This window comes from Scyliorhinus canicula, chromosome 6 (assembly GCF_902713615.1).
Source record: "Scyliorhinus canicula chromosome 6, sScyCan1.1, whole genome shotgun sequence".
NCBI lineage: Eukaryota > Metazoa > Chordata > Chondrichthyes > Carcharhiniformes > Scyliorhinidae > Scyliorhinus > Scyliorhinus canicula.
In genome coordinates, this window is record NC_052151.1 from 163,551,524 (window position 1) to 163,571,051 (window position 19,528).

General features: G+C 48.2%; 1 protein-coding gene and 1 long non-coding RNA gene across 8 annotated transcripts in view; one reads left to right on the top strand and one right to left on the bottom strand.

Moving 5' to 3' along the window:
- Positions 1-8,967, top strand: part of LOC119967625 — a 59,715-nt gene extending 50,748 nt beyond the window's left edge. For all 3 annotated transcript variants that reach the window (XR_005461032.1, XR_005461031.1, XR_005461033.1), the window contains one exon: positions 8,705-8,967. This is a non-coding gene — a long non-coding RNA (uncharacterized LOC119967625). The remainder of the gene's footprint in view (positions 1-8,704) is intronic.
- The window catches only part of LOC119967623 (glutamate-rich protein 1), a 90,146-nt gene that overhangs the window by 64,139 nt on the left and 6,479 nt on the right, over positions 1-19,528 (bottom strand). For all 5 annotated transcript variants that reach the window (XM_038800398.1, XM_038800397.1, XM_038800399.1 and 2 more), the window contains exon 3: positions 8,941-9,072. In XM_038800398.1, the coding sequence (XP_038656326.1) occupies positions 8,941-9,072 (132 nt within the window). The remainder of the gene's footprint in view (positions 1-8,940; positions 9,073-19,528) is intronic.

Sequence of the window (19,528 nt, forward strand, 5' to 3'; positions counted from 1 at the left end):
GCAGAAGACCTTGCTCAGTTCTTCCTGAGGTATCGTAAGAATATAGACATATAATTAGTGCACCTTGTGTCAAAGGGTAAGAAAAAATATGCAGTGAGGGGGTTGGAGATACCTCCCTGTGAAGGGATTATCCATATAAAGAGGTTTATGAGGTTATTTTGAGGGATTTAGAATGGATAGAGCTTAAAGACTCTTAAGCTATTCTCTAAAACTACTGGTCTATAGAAATACACTGCTTTGGTTTGTTACACCGACTTCTGGCAGGTACGGTATGACAAAGGGCCTTATTACAAAATCTAATCATTATTAGAATAAAGAACAGAGTGAGATTTAGAGTTATCACAAGTTTTTATCTCTCTCTGGGTAAGTACATGTACTCAAATATTTCCTTACACTGTTTTCAGCATTAGGCATTGCTAGATGAGTTTAATATTAAAGGGGTTAGTTTCTAGCTTGATTATTTTAGATTGATTTCTTACCTGTTAGAATTCAGGAAAAGTAATTTAAAATCCAGGTTTTATTTAGAGAAAACGCTTATTATCCTCAGTGCCCTGTAATAAGTCATAAAACAGAAGACAAGCACAGAAAAAGCCTGTTTTAAGATTAGGAAATAGGTAGAGGAAGCCTGAACACAGAACTTGAAATGGCTTTGATTGGATGGAATTCTGAGTATATCCTTGTGGATTGGGTCACTCTCAGGATATAAAGGTCAGGAAAAACACCAGATGGATGTAGATACATATAGAAGCAAAAGGAATTAATTCATATCTACTACAAAAGGAAAAAATGATTAATTTAATTCTTATATGCACTTTAAACTGTGTTCAAATACTGCAACATATTAAATCTCACTTAGGTTACAAAAAAACCATAACCGATACTAATATGAAGTCAGTTTACTGCTGAAAATAATCCACACGGACTTACAAAACCCAATGTTACAGATGCCAATGTAGAGACAATTTGGATTATTCTAGTTAATATTGGAAAGTGACTGTGAAAACAATATATAGCATAAGCCATGGGTCCTGACAACAACCCAGCATTCATGTCTCCACCACAGCTAAGCACCTGTATCCATCATTGTGGAATATCAGCTATGCATATCCGAACCATGAAATAAAAAGGGTGAATCAATATTGGTTGTCTGCCATCCTATCACCCTCATCCCCATCAGTAAAGGAATCACCTAGAGTACGATCAAGTTCAGGTTCTGCAAGAATCATACCTAATTAAAAAAAAAAGGAAGTGCAGTCCTCAGGATCACAGCCATATACACTGCTGCAGAAATTCAAAGATCCTTGCCTTGTCATCTTTAGCAGCTTTATCAATCGTGCCCCTCCACAAATTCAGGAATAGGACAATTTGCTAACTTCTTGTAAAATGAAACATTCCATGCTAGAATATACATAGAAATTTACATAAACAATAGAAGCAGGAGACCATTCAGCCCTTCGAGCCTGCTCCACCATTCATTATGATCATGGCTGATCCTCAAGTTCAATACCCTGATACCACTTTCTCCCTAAATCCCTTCAGCTCCAAGAGCTATATCTAATTCCTTCGAAATGTTTTGGCCTCAACAACTTTTTGTGGTAGTGAATTATACAGATTCATCACTCTGGATGAAAAAATTTCTCCTCACCTCTGTCCTAAAAAGTTTACTCCTTATCCACAAACTACGACCTCCTAGTTCCGGACGCTATCACCATCAGGAACATTCTTTCTGAATCTGCCAGGTCTAATCTGGTTAGAATTTTATAAGATTCTATGAGATCTCCTCTCATTCTTCTAAACTTCAATAAATATAATCGCAACCGACTTAGTCTCTCTTCATACGACAGTCCCACCACCCCAGGAATCAGCTGAGTAAACCTTTGCTGCACTCCCTGGAACAGGAACATCCTTCCTCAGATAAGGACACCAAAACTGCACACAATACTCCAGGTGTGGCCTCACCAATGCCCTATACAATTGCAGTAAAACATCCCTATTCCTATACTCAAATTGTCTCGCCATGAAGACCAACTTCATATTTACCTTCTTTATTTTCTGCTGTACCTGCACGCTTACCTTCAGCGACTGATGCACAAGGACACCAAGTTCTCGCTGAGTATCCACCTCTCAATTTATACCCATTCATACAGCAGCAATTTGGCCTGACCAAATGTCGGACAAAGGTCCCATCTGCAACATAGGTTCACACCAGCGCTGACTGACGCCACGTTCAAAAAGTGGGGACAGGACGGAAGGACACTGACAGTTAGGGACCTATATACGGCCAGCAGGATTGCAACACTGGACACACGGACAGAGAAATTCCAGCTAGCCAGGGGAAACGAGCTTAGGTACCTGCAACTCAAAAACTTCCGACGAAAGGAGAAAAGGACGTACCCACAACCGCCACGATAGACATTACTGGAAGAGTTACTGGACGCAAGCATCCTCGATAAAGGGAACTGTAGCGACATGAATGAGCGACTGGTAGAAAGAGCCGACACTGTACTGGATGCAACAAGAAAGAAATGGGAGGAAGACCTGGGGATTGAAATAGGGTGGGGACTCTGGAGCGAAGCACTGCAGAGGGTCAACTCCACCTCCACTTGCACAAGGCTCAACCTGACACAACTAAAAGTGGTACATAGAGCCCACTTAACAAGAACCCGAATGAGTAGGTTCGTTCCGGAGGTGGAGCATGGATGTGAACGGTGCCAAGGAGGCCCGACCAACCACGCCCACATGTTCTGGTCTTGCCCCAGACCTGCGGGGTACTGGTCAGCCTTCTGTGAGACAATGTCCAAAGTGGTGGGGGTGAGGGTGGAGCCATGCCTGAAAGTGGCGGTCTTCGGGGTATCAGACCAGCCAGATCTATTCCTGGGGAGGAGGGCGGATGCCCTTGCCTTTGCCTCCCTGATCGCCCGCTGTAGAATCTTGTTCGGTTGGCAGTTGGCAGCACCACCCAAAGCTGCAGACTGGCTGTCCGACCTCTCAGAATCTCTGCAAATGGAGAAAATAAAATTCGCCATCCGAGGGTCAGACAATGGCTTCCACAGAACATGATCTGTATCGGTTACCTGAGTACAGTCCTTTTGTTTTGGAGAAATGGGCCATTAGAATGCAAACGAGTGGGGGTTTCGATCGTGTCAAGCTATCTGGGTTGCAAATACACACACAAGCTCTGAGAGTGTCTGAGTCCTGGGTTGGCCATAATTCCCATGGTCTTTTGCAGGTGGCCATCTCAGATGGCAACAATATGAATCTGCTTGTTGAAAGCCTTCTGAAAGTCTAAATAAACCACATCCGCCGGTTCTCCCTGGTCAACTCTACTACTAATAATAATCTTTATTGTCAGAAGTAGGCTTACATTTACACTGCAACAAAGTTACTGTGAAAAGCCCCTAGTCGCCACATTTCGGGGCCGGTTAAGATACACAAGAGGGAAAATTCAGAATATCCAATTCACCAACAGCACATCTTTCAGGACTTGTGGGAGGAAACTCGAGCACCTGGAGGAAACCCACGCAGACATGGGGAGAACATGCCGTCTCCACACAGACAGTCACCCAAGCCGGGAATCGAACCTAGGACCCTGGAGCAGTGGAGTAACAGTGCTACCCACTGTACTACCGTGCCGCCTAGTTACATCTTCAAAGAATTCTAGTAGATCTGTCAAGTATGATTTCTCTTTTATAAACCTATGCTGACTTTGTCTGATTACACTACTGGTTTCCAAATGCTGTGCCATAAAATCTTTAATTTGGAGTCTAGCAACTTCCCTACTACCGACACGAAGCTCACTGGTCCATTGTTCCTGCTTTTCTCTTTACCTCCCTTTTTGAATAGCTGGGTTTGATTAGCTGCCCTCCAATCTGTAGGAACTGCCTTCAAATCTGTAGGAACAAGTCCAGAGTCCAAAGAATTTTGGAAAATGACACCAATGGATCTACTATTTCTAGGGCTACTTCCTTAAGTACTCTGGAGGATGAAGATCATCAGGCCCTGGATATTTAGAACATAGAACATAACAGCGCAGTACGGGCCCTTCGGCCCTCGATGTTGCGCCGACACGTAAAACCATCTGAAGCCTATCTGACCTACACTATTCCATTTTCATCCATATGTCTATCCAGTGACCACTTAAATGCCCTTAAAGTTGGCGAGTCTACTACTGTTGCAGGCAGGGCGTTCCACACCCCTACTACTCTCTGAGTAAAGAAACTGCCTCTGACATCTGTCCTATATCTATCACCCCTCAATTTAAAGCTATGTCCCCTCGTGTTGGTCATCACCATCCGAGGAAAAAGACTCTCACTGTCCACCCTATCTAACCCTCTGACTATCTTATATGTCTCTATTAAGTCACCTCTCAGCCTTCTCCTCTCTAACGAAAACAACCTCAATTCCCTGAGCCTTTCCTCGTAAGACCTTCCCTCCATACCAGGCAACATCCTAGTAAATCTCCTCTGAACCCTTTCCAAAGCTTCCACATCCTTCCTATAATGTGGTGACCAGAACTGCACGCAGTACTCCAGGTGCGGCCGCACCAGAGTTATGTACAGCTGCAGCATGACCTTGTGGTTCCGAAACTCAATCCCCCTGCTTATAAACGCCAGCACACCATATGCCTTCTCAACAGCCCTATTAACCTGGGTGGCAACTTTCAGGGATTTATGTACCTGGATGCTGAGATCTCTCTGTTCATCTACACTACCAAGAATCTTGCCATTAGCCCAGTACTCTGCATTCCTGTTACTCCTTCCAAAGTGAACCACCTCACACTTTTCCGCATTAAACTCCATCTGCCACCTCTCAGCCCAGCAGCTTATCTATGTCCCTCTGTATCCTATAACATCCTTCAGCACTATCCACAATGTAGCCACCTAAGATGGACACTGGGCTACCAAAATGGAGAACTGCTAAGGCTGCAGGGAGAAAACAGTTTTAGCAGGACAAGCAGTTTGCAAAAGGCTAATTAGCATTCTGCACGTATCGAAACCAGTTTATGGCCAGGTGCAAGATCTCAACCAAAGGTGTAAATAGCAAAACGCTTTGCATAGTAATGAGGCGATCCAGATCTGGGCCCACACAATAGCAACATTTGAGTTTGAATGGATACTTTGAGTGGACGCCGAGACGAAACGGCACCAGAAGTATCCATCACAAAAGACCCTAGAGACCGCCCCACCCATCGAGAAGAGACCCTCAGATTGGGGGATTTGTAAGATATCGATTGGGAAATGACCCAATCGATACATGGCAGGTAGAGGCCCGCCCCGAAGAGGCACGGACATTGGGGGACCTATAAAGGTGGTTCTGTCTGTTTTTGTGCTCCGGCTTGGACTGCTGTTCTGACTCCGACTCCAGCCTCCAGATCCTGTCTTTCATCACCGGCCGTTGAGCACCAGCCATCGTTCAGTAAGTGCCAAACGACGCTCGCTACGTGACCCCGGCATTACCTATACTCTAGCCGACTATTAGAGAACAGAAGGTGCAGTCCGGAAAGGAACAAAGGCCTTGTCCCCTGACCTTGCTGGTTCCTACTTAGATAAGTATTTAGTCGTTTAAATAGTAGAAATAAGTATTAGTCTTTAGCGTATTTATTATATTTGTATAATAAATATCAATCGTTTGAACTTACTAATCGGTGTATAGTTTTATTACTTTGAACCTGACCTTGAAATACTTGTGAGGTGTCTAAATACGGCACCTGGCGACTCCGAGCTGAAAATACATACACAGAGCTGTAGTAGTGTTAAGCACACGGCCTTTAAACGGAGGCGTGTTAATACACTCCAATAAACGCGTAATACACTCAAGTAAAACGTGCAACAACAACTCCACCGACCTTCGTGTCATCTGCAAATTTACTAACCCATCCTTCTACACCCTCTTCCAGGTCATTTATAAAAATGACAAACAGCAGTGGCCCCAAAACAGATCCTTTGCGGTACACCACTAGTAACTTAACTCCAGGATGAACATTTGCCATCAACCACCACCCTCTGTCTTCTTTCAGCTAGCCAATTACTGATCCAAACCGCTAAATCACCTTCAATTCCATACTTCCTTATTTTCTGCAATAGCCTACCGTGGGGAACCTTATCAAACGCCTTACTGAAATCCATATACACCACATCAACCGCTTTACCCTCATCCACCTGTTTGGTCACCTTCTCAAAAAACTCAATAAGGTTTGTGAGGCATGACCTACCCTTCACAAAACCGTGTTGACTATTGCTAATCAACTTGTTCTTTTCAAGATGATTATAAACCCTATCTCTTATAACCTTTTCCAACATTTTACCCACAACCGAAGTAAGGCTCACAGGTCTATAATTACCAGGGTTGTCTCTACTCCCCTTCTTGAACAAGGGGACAACATTTGCTATCCTCCAGTCTTCCGGCACTATTCCTGTTGACAAAGACGACATAAAGATCAAGGACAAAGGCTCTGCAATCTCCTCCCTGGCTTCCCAGAGAATCCTAGGATAAATCCCATCTGGCCCAGGGGACTTATCTATTTTGACATTTTCCAAAATTGCTAACACCTCCTCCTTTTGAACCTCAATTCCATCTAGCCTGGTCGACTGAACCCGAGTGTTCTCCTCGACAACATTGTCTTTCTCCAGTGTAAACACTGACGAAAAATATCCATTTAACGCTTCCCCTATCTCCTCTGCTGCCCCCTGCTGGATGCTTGACTTCCGGCGAACTCCTCGGGTCATTAATGCAGGTGCACCTTCAACTTACGCTGACCGCACTGCACATATGCAAATCTCCCCGGAACAGCCAATCAGAAGCTCTGCTCTGCTGCCCCCTGCTGGATGCTTGACTTCCGGCGAACTCCTCGGGTCACTATTGCAGGTGCACCTTCAACTTACGCTGACCGCACTGCACGGATGCAAATCTCCCCGGAACAGCCAATCAGAAGCTCTGCTCTGCTGCCCCCTGCTGGATTTATCTGCCTTCAATCCCATTAATTTCCCCAAAACCATTTCTCTACTAAGACTAATTTCCTCCAGTTCCTCACTAAAATTTGTGTACTCAGAACTTCAGGTACATTATTCATGTTTTTGTTTGTGAAGACAGAAGCAAAGCAGACATTTATTTGTTCCCTGTTGTGAATTCCCCCGTTTCTGGCTGTAAGGGGCCTACATTTGTTTTTCTCAATCTTTTTCTCTTGATATAACCATAGTAACATTTACAGTCACAGGACCTTGATAACATCTAGGTTAAGACTAACAAATGATGGGGAATATTTGTACCATGTAAGCAGCCACTAATGCCTATCTGAACAGAGAAAACTTAACCTCTTCACCATGCACTCCCTTCCCCAGCCTTCTGTTTGATCACCAAAATTCACATTCAAATGCATGATAATTTTAACTGGACCAGGCAGATGACCCCTGTCTGTGTGGAGTCTGCACGTCCTCCCCCTGTGTGCGTGGGTTTCCTCCGGGTGCTCCGGTTTCCTCCCACAGTCCAAAGATGTGCGGGTTAGGTGGATTGGCCATGCTAAATTGCCCGTAGTGTCCTAATAAAAGTAAGGTTGGGGGGGGGGGGGGGGGGGGGGGGTTGTTGGGTTATGGGTATAGGGTGGATACGTGGGTTTGAGTAGGGTGATCATGGCTCGGCACAACATTGAGGGCCGAAGGGCCTGTTCTGTGCTGTACTGTTCTATGTTCTATAACAACTGTAGACTCAAGTCAGGAATGTAATGGAGTGCTCACAATTTGCCTAGAACCAGACAACATGCAACACGGAGAGGTTTGCTTGATATTAATAGATACCATCTCAATTACTAGTATACTGTGGCTTCAGGTCACCTCTACCTTGAGGCTGAATGACAATATCAACACACCATTGCCATCCTGAGGTCACAGAAACTCAACTAGATCTGTCACACAAATGCCATGACTACCGAAGTAGGTCAAATGCTGAACATTCTGCAGTTAAGTGCCTCACCTATTGACTTACAAAAGGTACAAATCTGATGAGTGATGGAATACTCTTCACATGGCATGATGGGTGCAGCTGCAAAAAGAGTCGAGAAGCTTAACACTATCTAGAACAAAGCAGTCAACTTGATATCACCGAAGGCAGTTGACAGGATATTAAAAATCTTGATTACTAAGGCCAGAAGGAAGAGCCACGATGAATATCTTGATAATTCAGATCTTAAGTAGAAATATAAGAAATAGGAAAGGTAGCCTGCTCAGCCATTTAATAGGGGCTGTTTAGCTCTGGGCTAAATCGCTGGCTTTGAAAGCAGACCAAGCAGGCCAGCAGCACGGTTCAATTCCCGTAGCAGCCTCCCCGAACAGACGCCGGAATGTGGCGACTAGGGGCTTTTCACAGTAACTTCATTGAAACCTACTCGTGACAATAAGCGATTTTCATTTCATATTTCATTTTCAGGATCATAGTTGATCAATGATCTCAACTTCCCTTTCATGGCTGACCCCCATAATCCTCAATTCCCTTAGTCCAAAAATTAACTGACCTCAGCATTGAATATATTCAACAACCGAGTATTCGCAGTCCTTGAGAATACTGAAAAGTGACATTAAATAACTTTAGATTCAAGATACTCAAAGGGATAAATTAAATTCAAAATTGATATGCCATGATGGCTGGACATGTGAGACAGCTTCACTTTTGTGAAGAACCAACTAAAGAAAATTATAAATATTTCTTTACCCAGGTACTCAACAGCTGGCACGGGTTGCCCAGAAGAGCCGTTGTCGACAGGACGCTGACTCACTTATGAAATTACATGCAATAAGACTGACTGTCTGGTATATATGGAGAAGATCAAAAAGGACAACGTTTGTTCATGATATAAATGTGTGTTATGAGTGAACTGCTGACATTTGACATCACTATTGCCCTTTGATTTAAAAAAAAATGATTTGAAAAGGAATAAACTAATGGTGTTACCTTCTGGTTCCTCACCACTTGAATCTTGAGGTTCACGCTGTTCATTTGATTTAGTTGAGCACAGTTCATTCCCAGAAGGTGGCAGGCTCACTGTGTAGACCTTCCTGCATACAGGAATAATTTGTGCATCACCTAAAAAAGATTTGTGACAATAATTGGTGTAAGATTTCTTTGTTTTGTTTTTTAAATTACTTATTTAAAAAATAATTGTTTAAAAGCTTACAGTAGTTGCAATAAGAGTTTCACAATTAATATTTATATTCAAGGGATTTCCGGTGGCAGCAATGCGGAGCTAAGCCGCACATTCGGCAGCTCCCGCTGAAAACGGACTTTGGGGCTCTTTTCAGGGCCCCAACGGAGCTGTGTTGGCAAATCCTGACGTGGGAAGAGGACAGGAGTCGACCCCTACGGTCCTATGGTCCGGACTAGGAGTGGGGTAAGGAGAAAAATGGAGAAAGCACCCCTGAAAAAGCGGGGGAAGGAAGACAAAATGGCGGCCGGCGGAGGCCTTGAGGAGCTGAGGCAATGGGCTCAGGAGCAGCAGGCGACTCTGCTGCGCTGCTTCCAGGAGCTTAAGTTGGAGCTGCTGGAGTCGTTGAAGGTAACAAACAGGGAGCTGATGGAGACCCAGACAGCCCAGGGGCTGCGATCCGGGTGCTGCAGCAGCAAGCCTCCGAAAGGGAGGATGAGGCCTTGGCCGTCGCAGGGAAGGTGGAGATGCACGAGGCGCTCCATAAAAGATGGCAGGAGCGGTTCGAGGAGCTGGTCAACCGGTTGAGGAGGAAGAATTTGCGGATCCTGGGCCTCACGGAGGGGCTGGAGGGGTCCGACCTGGCGGCCTATGTGGCGGTTATGTTAAACTCGCTGATGGGGGCTGGGTCCTTCCAGGGACCCCTGGAGTTAGAGGGGGCCTACAGAATTCTGTCTAGGAGGCCCAAGCCGAATGAGCCGCCGCGGGCGGCGTTGGTGCGGTTTCATCGGTTCGTGGATCGTGAGCGTGTGCTCCGGTGGGCCAAGAAGGAGCGGAGCAGCAAGTGGGAGAACACGGAGGTGCGGATCTTCCAGGACTGGAGTGCGGAGGTGGCGAGGCGGAGGGCCGGGTTTAACCGGACAAAGGCGGTGCTCCATAGACGGAGTGTGAAGTTCGGCATGTTGCAGCCGGCGCGTCTGTGGGTCACCTATAAGGATCGGCACCATTATTTTGAGTCCCCGGAGGAGTCGTGGGCCTTTGTGCAGGCCGTGAAATTGGACTCAAACTGAGGGTCTAAGATGGGGGATGCTGTATAATACTGTATTTGTATTTGCTTGGTTTAATGTAAGATGTGGGTTGGCCTTAGGGTGGGTGGGGTGATGTCGATTTGTCTTTTCTATATGGATTTTTCTGTAGGGGTCTGGTGGACGGGTTCGGGGTAAACGGGGAGTTCGGGGAGCTGGTGGGGGGGACTGACAATGGGAGTTGCCCTGGAGGAGGCGGGGCCGGGCAGGGCGAAAGTGCGGGCTTTCTGCGGGTTTCCCGCGCTGGGAGATGGTGGGGGCGGGGTCGGGGCTGAGAAGCGCGGGTCGTTGCTGGCTGTTTTCTTTTCCTGCGCAAGAGCGGCGGGGGGGGGGGGGGGGGGGGGGGGGGGGAGGACCCATTGACGGGCACGATGGAGGAGGGTAGTCCCACGTGGGGAGGAGTCAGAGGTAGGGCGGGAGTCGCCGGGGTCAGCAGAAGTTAGCTGGCTCACGGGAGTGCTATGGAGGGAGGGGCACAGCTAGAAGGGGTCCTAGCCTGGGGGGGGGGGGGGGGGTACTGGGTTGCTGCTGAAACGGTCAAGAAGGAGCTGGAGGACGCAGGGGGTGCTGGGGGGGGGGGGGGGGGGGGGGGGGGTAGTTGCCGCTGTGGGAAACTGGCAGAGCGGGGGATGCTGGCCGGTGGTGGGCAAGGGATGGGGTATGGCTAATCGTCAGGGAAGGGGGGCAGGGAGCCCTCTGATCCGGCTGATAACATGGAATGTGAGGGGGCTGAATGGGCCGGTCAAACGGGCCCGGGTATTTGCGCACCTGAAGGGGCTGAAGGCGGATGCGGCCATGCTCCAGGAGACACACCCGAGAGTGGTGGACCTGGTTCGGCTGAGGAAGGGATGGGTGGGCCAAGTATTTCACTCAGGGCTGGATGAGAAGAGTAGGGGGGTGGCGATCCTGGTGGGGAAGAAGGTGTCATTTGAGGCGTTAAATGTGGTGGCCGACAGTGGCGGGAGATATGTGATGGTGAGTGGTAAGCTGCAGGGGGAGCGGGTGGTGTTGGTGAATGTTTACGCCCCAAATTGGGACGATGCGGGGTTTATGCAGCATATGTTGGGCCGCATTCCGGACCTGGAGGTGGGGGGCCTGATCATGGGGGGGGACGGGGGTGGGGACTTCAACACGGTACTGGATCCCCCATTGGATCGATCCAAGTCCCGGACGGGTAGGAGGCCGGCGGCGGCTAAGGTGTTGAGGGGATTTATGGACCAGATTGAGGGGGGTGGGGGTGGATCCCTGGAGGTTTGCCAGGCCAAGGGAGTACTTGTTTTTCTCCCACGTACATAAGGGCTACTCGAGGATTGATTTTTTTTTTCCTGAGCAGGGGGCTGATGTCGAGGGTGGAGGAAGTGGAATACTCCGCCATTGCCATTTCAGATCATGCCCCGCACTGGGTGGACCTCGGGCTGGGGGAAGAGAGGGACCAACGTCCGCTCTGGCGCTTGGAGGTGGGGCTGCTGGCAGATGAGGAGGTGGCCGGGAGGGTTCGGGGGTGTATCGAGAGGTACCTTGAGGCCAATGACAACGGGGAGGTCCGAGTGGGGACGGTCTGGGAGGCATTGAAGGCGGTGATGAGGGAGGAATTGATCTCCATCCGAACCCATAGGGAGAGGGGGGAGCATAGGGAGAGGGAGAGACTGATAGGGGAGATGGTGCGGGTGGATAGGAGATATGCGGAGGCTCCAGAGGAGGGATTGTTGGGGGAGAGGCGTAGCCTTCAGGCCAGATTCGACCTATTGACTACCAGAAAGGCGGAAGCTCAGTGGAGGAAAGCACAGGGGGCGGTGTATGAGTATGGGGAGAAAGCGGGACGCGGCCAAGGAGATTGGGGGAGTGACGGATAAGGCTGGGAAGGTGGTGCGGAGGGGAGTAGATGTTAATGGGGTCTTCAGGGGCTGGTTTAGCTCATTCAGCTAAATCGCTGGCTTTTAAAGCAGACCAAGCAGGCCAGCAGCACGGTTCGATTCCCGTACCAGCCTCCCCGGACAGGTGCCAGAATGTGGCGACTAGGGGCTTTTCACAGTAACTTCATTGAAGCCTACTCGTGACAATAAGCGATTTTCATTTTTTCATTTTCAGAGACTTCTATGGGGAACTGTACCGGTCGAACCCCCGGTGGAGGGGGGTGGAATGGGGCGCTTCTTGAACAAGCTGCGATTCCCGAGGGTGGAGGAGGAGCAGGTGGAGGGACTGGGGGCGCCGATCGAGCTGGAGGACGTGGTCAAAGGGATAGGGAGCATGCAGTCGGGGAAGGCGCCGGGGCCGGACGGGTTTCCGGCGGAATTGTATAAAAGGTATTTGGACCTGTTGGGCCCCCTGTTGGTCCGGACCTTTAACGAGGCAAGGGAGGGGCGGGGGGGGGGCTTTGCCCCCAACTATGTCACGGGCGCTGATTTCCTTGATCCTGAATGAAGCGGGACAAGGACCCTCTACAGTGCGGGTCAAATAGGCCGATTTCGCTGCTAAACGCCGACGCTAAGCTGCTGGCAAAGATCCTGGCCACTAGAATAGAGGATTGCGTGCCCGAGGTCATTCATGAGGACCAGACGGGGTTTGTGAAGGAAAGGCAGTTGAATGCGAACGTGCGAAGGCTCCTCAATGTCATTATGATGCCGGCCATGGAAGGGGAAGCGGAGATAGTGGTGGCATTAGATGCGGAGAAGGCCTTTGATAGGGTTGAGTGGGAGTATTTGTGGGAGGTGTTGGAGAGGTTTGGGGACGGGTTTATCCGGTGGGTGAGGCTGCTCTACGAGGCCCCGATGGCGAGTGTAGCCACAAATAGGAGGAGGTCGGAGTACTTTCGGCTGTACCGGGGGACAAGACAGGGGTGCCCCCTGTCCCCCTTGCTCTTTGCGTTGGCGATTGAGCCCCTGGCCATGGCATTGAGGGAGTCAGGGAACTGGAGGGGCCTGGTGTGGGGTGGGGAGGAGCATCGAGTGTCGCTGTATGCGGACGACCTGTCGCTGTATGTGGCGGACCCGGTGGGGGGGATGCCGGAAGTGATGAGGATTCTTAGTGAATTCGAGGGTTTCTCTGGGTATAAGTTGAACCTGGGCAAGAGTGAGTTGTTTGTGGTGCATCCGGGGGATCAAGAGGAGGGGATTGGTAGGCTCCCACTGAAGCAGGCAGGGAAGAGCTTCAGGTACCTAGGGGTCCAGGTGGCTGGGAGTTGGGGTGCCCTGCAGAAGCTCAACCTCACAAGGTTGGTGGAGCAGATGGAGGAGGAGTTTAAGAGGTGGGATATGTTACCGCTGTCACTGGCGGGGAGGGTGCAGTCCGTTAAGATGACAGTGCTCCCGAGGTTTTTGTTCCTGTTCCAGTGCCTCCCCATCCTTATCCCGAAGGCCTTTTTTTTAAGGAGGGTCAACAGGAGTATTACAGAATTTGTGTGGGCGCATGGGACTCTGAGGGTGAGAAGGGTGTTCCTGGAACGGAGCAGGGATAGGGGGGGGCTGGCGTTGCCCAACCTCTGTGGGTACTATTGGGCTGCCAACGCAGCGATGGTGCGTAAGTGGGTAATGGACGGGGAAGGGGCAGCATGGAAGAGGATGGAGGTGGCGTCCTGTGTGGGCACGAGCCTGGAGGCGCTGGAAACGGCGCCGTTGCCGCTCCCTCCAACGAGGTATACCACGAGCCCGGTGGCGGCTACCCTCAAAATTTGGGGGCAATGGAGACGACACAGGGGAGAAGTGGGGGGCTCGATGGAGGCCCCGATACGGGCGAACCATCGGTTTGTCCCAGGGAGCATTGATGGCGGATTTCTGGGCTGGCACAGGGCAGGGGTTAGGAGGTTGAGGGACCTGTTTGTGGAGGGGAGGTTCGCGAGCTTGGGGGAGTTAGAGGGGAAGTTTGGGCTCCCCCCGGGTAACATGTTTAGGTACATGCAGGTGAGGGCGTTTGCCAGGCAGCAGGTGGAGGGGTTCCCCTTGCTGCCCCCACGAGGGGTGTGGGATCGGTTGCTCTCGGGGGTGTGGGTTGGAGGAGGGAGGATTTCGGACATATACCGGCTAATGCAGGAGGTAGACGAGGCCTCGGTGGAGGAACTGAAGGGTAAATGGGAAGAGGAGATGGGTGAGGAGATTGAGGAGGGGACGTGGGCGGATGCCCTGGAGAGAGTGAATTCCTCCTCTTCCCATGCGAGGCTTAGCCTCATACAGTTCAAGGTGCTGCATAGGGCCCACATGACTGGGACGAGGATGAGTAGGTTTTTCGGGGGCGAGGACAGGTGTGCTAGGTGCTCGGGGAGCCCAGCGAACCACGCCCATATGTTTTGGGCGTGCCCAGCGCTGGGGGAGTTTTAGAAGGGGGTAGCAAGGACGGTGTCGAGGGTGGTGGGATCCAGGGTCAAGCCAGGCTGGGGACTCGCAATCATTACGGTTGCAGTGGAGCCGGGAGTGCAGGAGGCGAAAGAGGCCGGTGTTCTGGCCTTTGCGTCCCTAGTAGCCCGGCGGAGGATCTTGCTCTAATGGAAGGATGCGAGGCCCCCAAGCGTGGAGGCCTGGATCAATGATATGGTGGGGTTCATTAAATTGGAGAAGGTGAAATTTGCCCTGAGGGGATCAGTACAAGGGTTCTTTAGGCGGTGGCAGCCTTTCCTGGACTTCCTGGCGGAACGGTAGGGAATTGGGCCGGCGGCAGCAGCAGCAAACCCAGGGGGGGAGGGGGGTTTGGATCGGTGGGAGGGAGAACTGTGTACATGGGTTTGTGGGATGTGGCGGGTGTTATCTCTTTCCCTTTTGTTGTTTGGGTGTTCTTTTTTCTTCTTCTTTTGTTTGTAGTTGCTTTTGAAGTTGGGTGGGTATTGTTCTTGGGGTGTTACCGCGGTTGTTTTGTTAATAGAGTTGAGATGTTTACATTTTGTAAAAATGTCAATAAAAATTATTTAAAAAAATATATATATTTATATTCAAAAGAAATGCAGTGATTTTTTGTATGTGCTAAGAGGTTAATACATATTGGCACAAAGCAAAATACAGCATTTGCTGGAAATCCAAACTAAAAACAGAAGATACCGGAAATACTCAGACGTTCAAACATTTAGGGAGTGAGAAACAGAGTTAATACTTCAAGAACTGGGAATGTTAGGAATGTAATGCATTTTAAACAAATTAAAAGGGCGGGGGGGCGAGGGTAGAAGTTGGCAAAGAGCCAAAGGGAAAGCATGTGCCCAGGTCGAAGATGGGAGAAACTATCTTTGGCCATGCACCAATTCATGTGTCATTTAAGCTCTCGTCTGGTTATGACCAATTTTCTCTCGTATTGTTTCTCAGCCTATTTACTCTTTTTCACGGCTTTATAACATTCTTGTAAATTTCTATGTTGCCAAGTGTTAACTGTTCTTTTAATTTTCAATTTTGATCTAGTGCCTTGATTTTCCATGGCACTCAGCCTATAAAATACTCCATTTCCCTTTCATTGAATGTACTTGATTTCTATCCTTTCAATTGATCCTTAATTGCAAATATTGATACAGACTATGGCTCTACTTAATTTTATCTTGTATTTAATCTGGGCACAGATCCATCTCCCATCATGCTTTTCTCAGCAATATTCTATTTTTTCCAATAAATAACCTTGCACTTTTCTGTTGTAACACTGAACTATGATTGCCATTCCCCAAATTGTTCACTCATTTTAAATTATATACCTGGAGCACTTCATTACACAGAACCAGAATTCCACTGCAAGGAGACTGGTTCCGGCTATGTTCAGGTGTATTGGCCACAATACCCCAAGAATCTGAGGGATTCCATCCTCTCACTTTGCTTCTATCTGCGCATTTATCCTCCTAGTCTGCCTGATCCTGCAATGGACAGCATGTGATATTAATATCTTAACAGCTGACATCCTGCTACTTAACCGATCATCTAATTTCTGCAACTATTTCATCATGATTTGGATCCTAATCTTCCCTACACTGTAAGTTCTGACATAAACCATGACTTCTGGTTGATGTTCCTCACTGAACCCACAGAAACCTACAGTGCAGAAGGAAGCCATTCTACCCCTGAGTCTGCACCGACCCGCCGAAAGAGTACCCTATCTAGGTCTACTCACTCACCCTGTCTATGTAACCCCACCTAACCTGCCCATCTTTGGACACTAAGGGATAATTTAGATAATCTAGCTAACCTACACATCTTTAGACTTGAGGAAACTGGAGGAAACTCACGCAGACACGAAAAGAATGTGGAAACTCCGCACAGTCACCCAAGACCAGAATCAGACCTGGGTCCATGGCGCTGAGACAGCAATGGTAACCACTGTGCTGCCCCTCCCTCTCCAAAATATTACGCATCCACTCAGCCTAGTCTACACCCAGATGCTTGGAAACAGGCAGGGCTCACACTTAATTGTTAGAGAAATGGCAGCCATTAATTTTACACACAATTCATAGAACATAGAAAAATACAGCACAGATGTTGCGCCGAACTTTTATCCCAGATTAAGAACAAATTAATCTACACCCCATCATTCTACCGTAATCCATGTACCTATCCAATAGCCGCTTGAAGATCCCTAATGTTTCCGACTCAACTACTTCCACAGGCAGTGCATTCCATGCCCCCACTACTTTCCGGGTAAAGAACCTACCTCTGACATCCCCCCCTATATCTTCCACCATTCACCTTAAATTTATGTCCCCGTGTAATGATTTGTTCCACCTGGGGAAAAAGTCTCTGACTGTCTACTCTATCTATTCCCTTGATTATCTTATAAACCTCTATCAAGTCGCCCCTCATCCTTCTCCATTCTAATGAGTAAAGGCCTAGCACCCTCAACCTTTCCTCGTAAGACCGACTCTCCATTCCAGGCAACATCCTGGTAAATCTCCTTTGCACCATTTTCCAAAGCTTCCACATCCTTCCTAAAAAGAGGCGACCGGAACTGCACACAGTACTCCAAATGAGGCCTTACCGAGGTTTTGTACAGCTGCATCATCACCTCACGGCTCTTAAATTCAATCCCTTTGCTAATGAATGCTAGCACACCATAGGCCTTCTTCACAGCTCTATCCACTTGAGTGGCAACTTTCAAAGATCTATGAACATAGACTCCAAGATCTCTCTGCTCCTCCACATTGCCAAGAACCCTACCGTTAATTCTGTATTCCACATTCATATTTGTCCTTCCAAAATGGACAACCTCACACTTTTCAGGGTTAAACTCCATCTGCCACTTCTCAGCCTAGCTCTGCATCCTATCTATGTCTCTTTGCAGCCGACAACAGCCCTCCTCACTATCCACAACTCCACCAACCTTTCTATCGTCTGCAAATTTACTGATCCACCCTTCAACTCCTTCATCCAAGTCATTAATGAAAATCACAAACGGCAGAGGACCCAGAACTGATCCCTGCGGTATGCCACTTGTAACTGGGCTCCAGGCTGAATATTTGCCATCCACCACCACTCTCTGACTTCTATTGGTTAGCCAGTTCGTTATCCAACTGGCCAAATTTCCCATTATCCCATGCCTCCTTACTTTCTGCATAAGCCTACCATGGGAAACCTTATCAAATGCCTTACTAAAATCCATGTACACCACATCCACTGCTTTACCTTCATCCACATGCTTGGTCACCTCCTCAAAGAATTCAATAAGACTTGTGAGGCAAGACCGACTCCTCACAAATCCGTGCTGACTATCCATAATCAAGCAGTGTCTTTCCAGATGCTCAGAAATCCTATCCCTCAGTACCCTTTCCATTACGTTGCCTACCACCGAAGTAAGACTAACTGGCCTGTAATTCCCAGGGTTATCCCTATTCCCTTTTTTGAACAGGGGCACGACATTCGCCACTCTCCAATCCCCTGGTACCACCCGTTGACAGCGAGGACGAAAAGATAATTGCCAACGGCTCTGCAATTTCATCTCTTGCTTCCCATAGAATCCTTGGATATATCCCATCAGTCCCGGGGGACTTGTCTGTCCTCAAATTTTACAAAATGCCCAACGCATCTTCCTTCCTAACAAGTATCCCCTTGAGCTTACCAGTCTGTTTCACACTGTCCTCTCCAACAATATGGCCCCTCTCTTTCGTAAATACTGAAGAAAAGTACTCATTCAAGACCTCCCCTATCTCTTCTGACTCAATACACAATCTCCCACTACTGTCCTTGATCAGATCCACCCTCGCTCTAGTCATTCTCATATTTCTCACATGTGTAAAAGGCCTCGGGGTTTTCCTTGATTGTATCCGCCAACGATTTTTTCATGCCCTCTCTTAGCTCTCCTAATCCCTTTCTTCAGTTCTCTCCTGGCTATCTTGTATCCCTCAAGCGCCCTGTCTGAACCTTGTTTCCTCAGCCTTACATAAGTATCCTTCTTCCTCTTAACAAGACATTCAACCTCTCTTGTCAACCATTGTTCCCTCACTCGACCATCTCTTCCCTGCCTGACAGGGACATACATATCAAGGACACGTAGTATCGGTTCCTTGAACAAGTTCCAGATTTCAATTGTGTCCTTCCCTGACAGGCTATGTTCTGAACTTATGCACTTCAGTTCTTGTCTGATAGCATCGTATTTACCCTTCCCCAATTGTAAACCTTGCCCTGCTGCACACACCTATCCCTCTCCATTACTAAAGTGAGTCACAGAATTGTGGTCACTATCTCCAAAATGCTCCCCCACTAACAAATCACTTGCCCTGGTTCGTTACCAAGTACCAAATCCAATATGGCCTCCCCTCTGGTCGAACAATCTACATACTGTGTTAGAAAAGCTTCCTGGACACACTGCACAAACACCACCCCATCCAAACTATTTGATCTAAAAAGAGTTTCCACTCAATATTTGGGAAGTTGAAGTCAACCATGACGACTACCCTGTGACTTCTGCACCTTTCCAAAATCTGTTTCCCAATCTGTTCCTCCACATCTCTGCTGCTATTGGGGGCCTATAGAAAATTCCCAACAAGGTGACTGCTCTTTTCCTATTTCTGACTTCAACCCATACTACCTCAGTAGGCAGATCCTCCTTGAACTGCCTTTCTGCAGCTGTTATGCTATCTCTAATTAATAATGCAACCCCCCACCTCTTTTACCACCCTCCCTAATCTTATTGAGACATCTATAACCAGGAGCCTCCAACAACCATTTCTGCCCCTCTTCTATCCAAGTTTCCATGATGACCACCACATCGTAGTCCCAAGTACCGATCCATGCCTCAAGTTCACCCACCTTATTCCTGATGCTTCTTGCGTTGAAGTATACACATTTCAACCCATCTCTGTACATTTTTCAATTATCAGTATGTTCATGTATTTCTTCTGGTTAAGTAACTAGGTTTTAAACAGAAC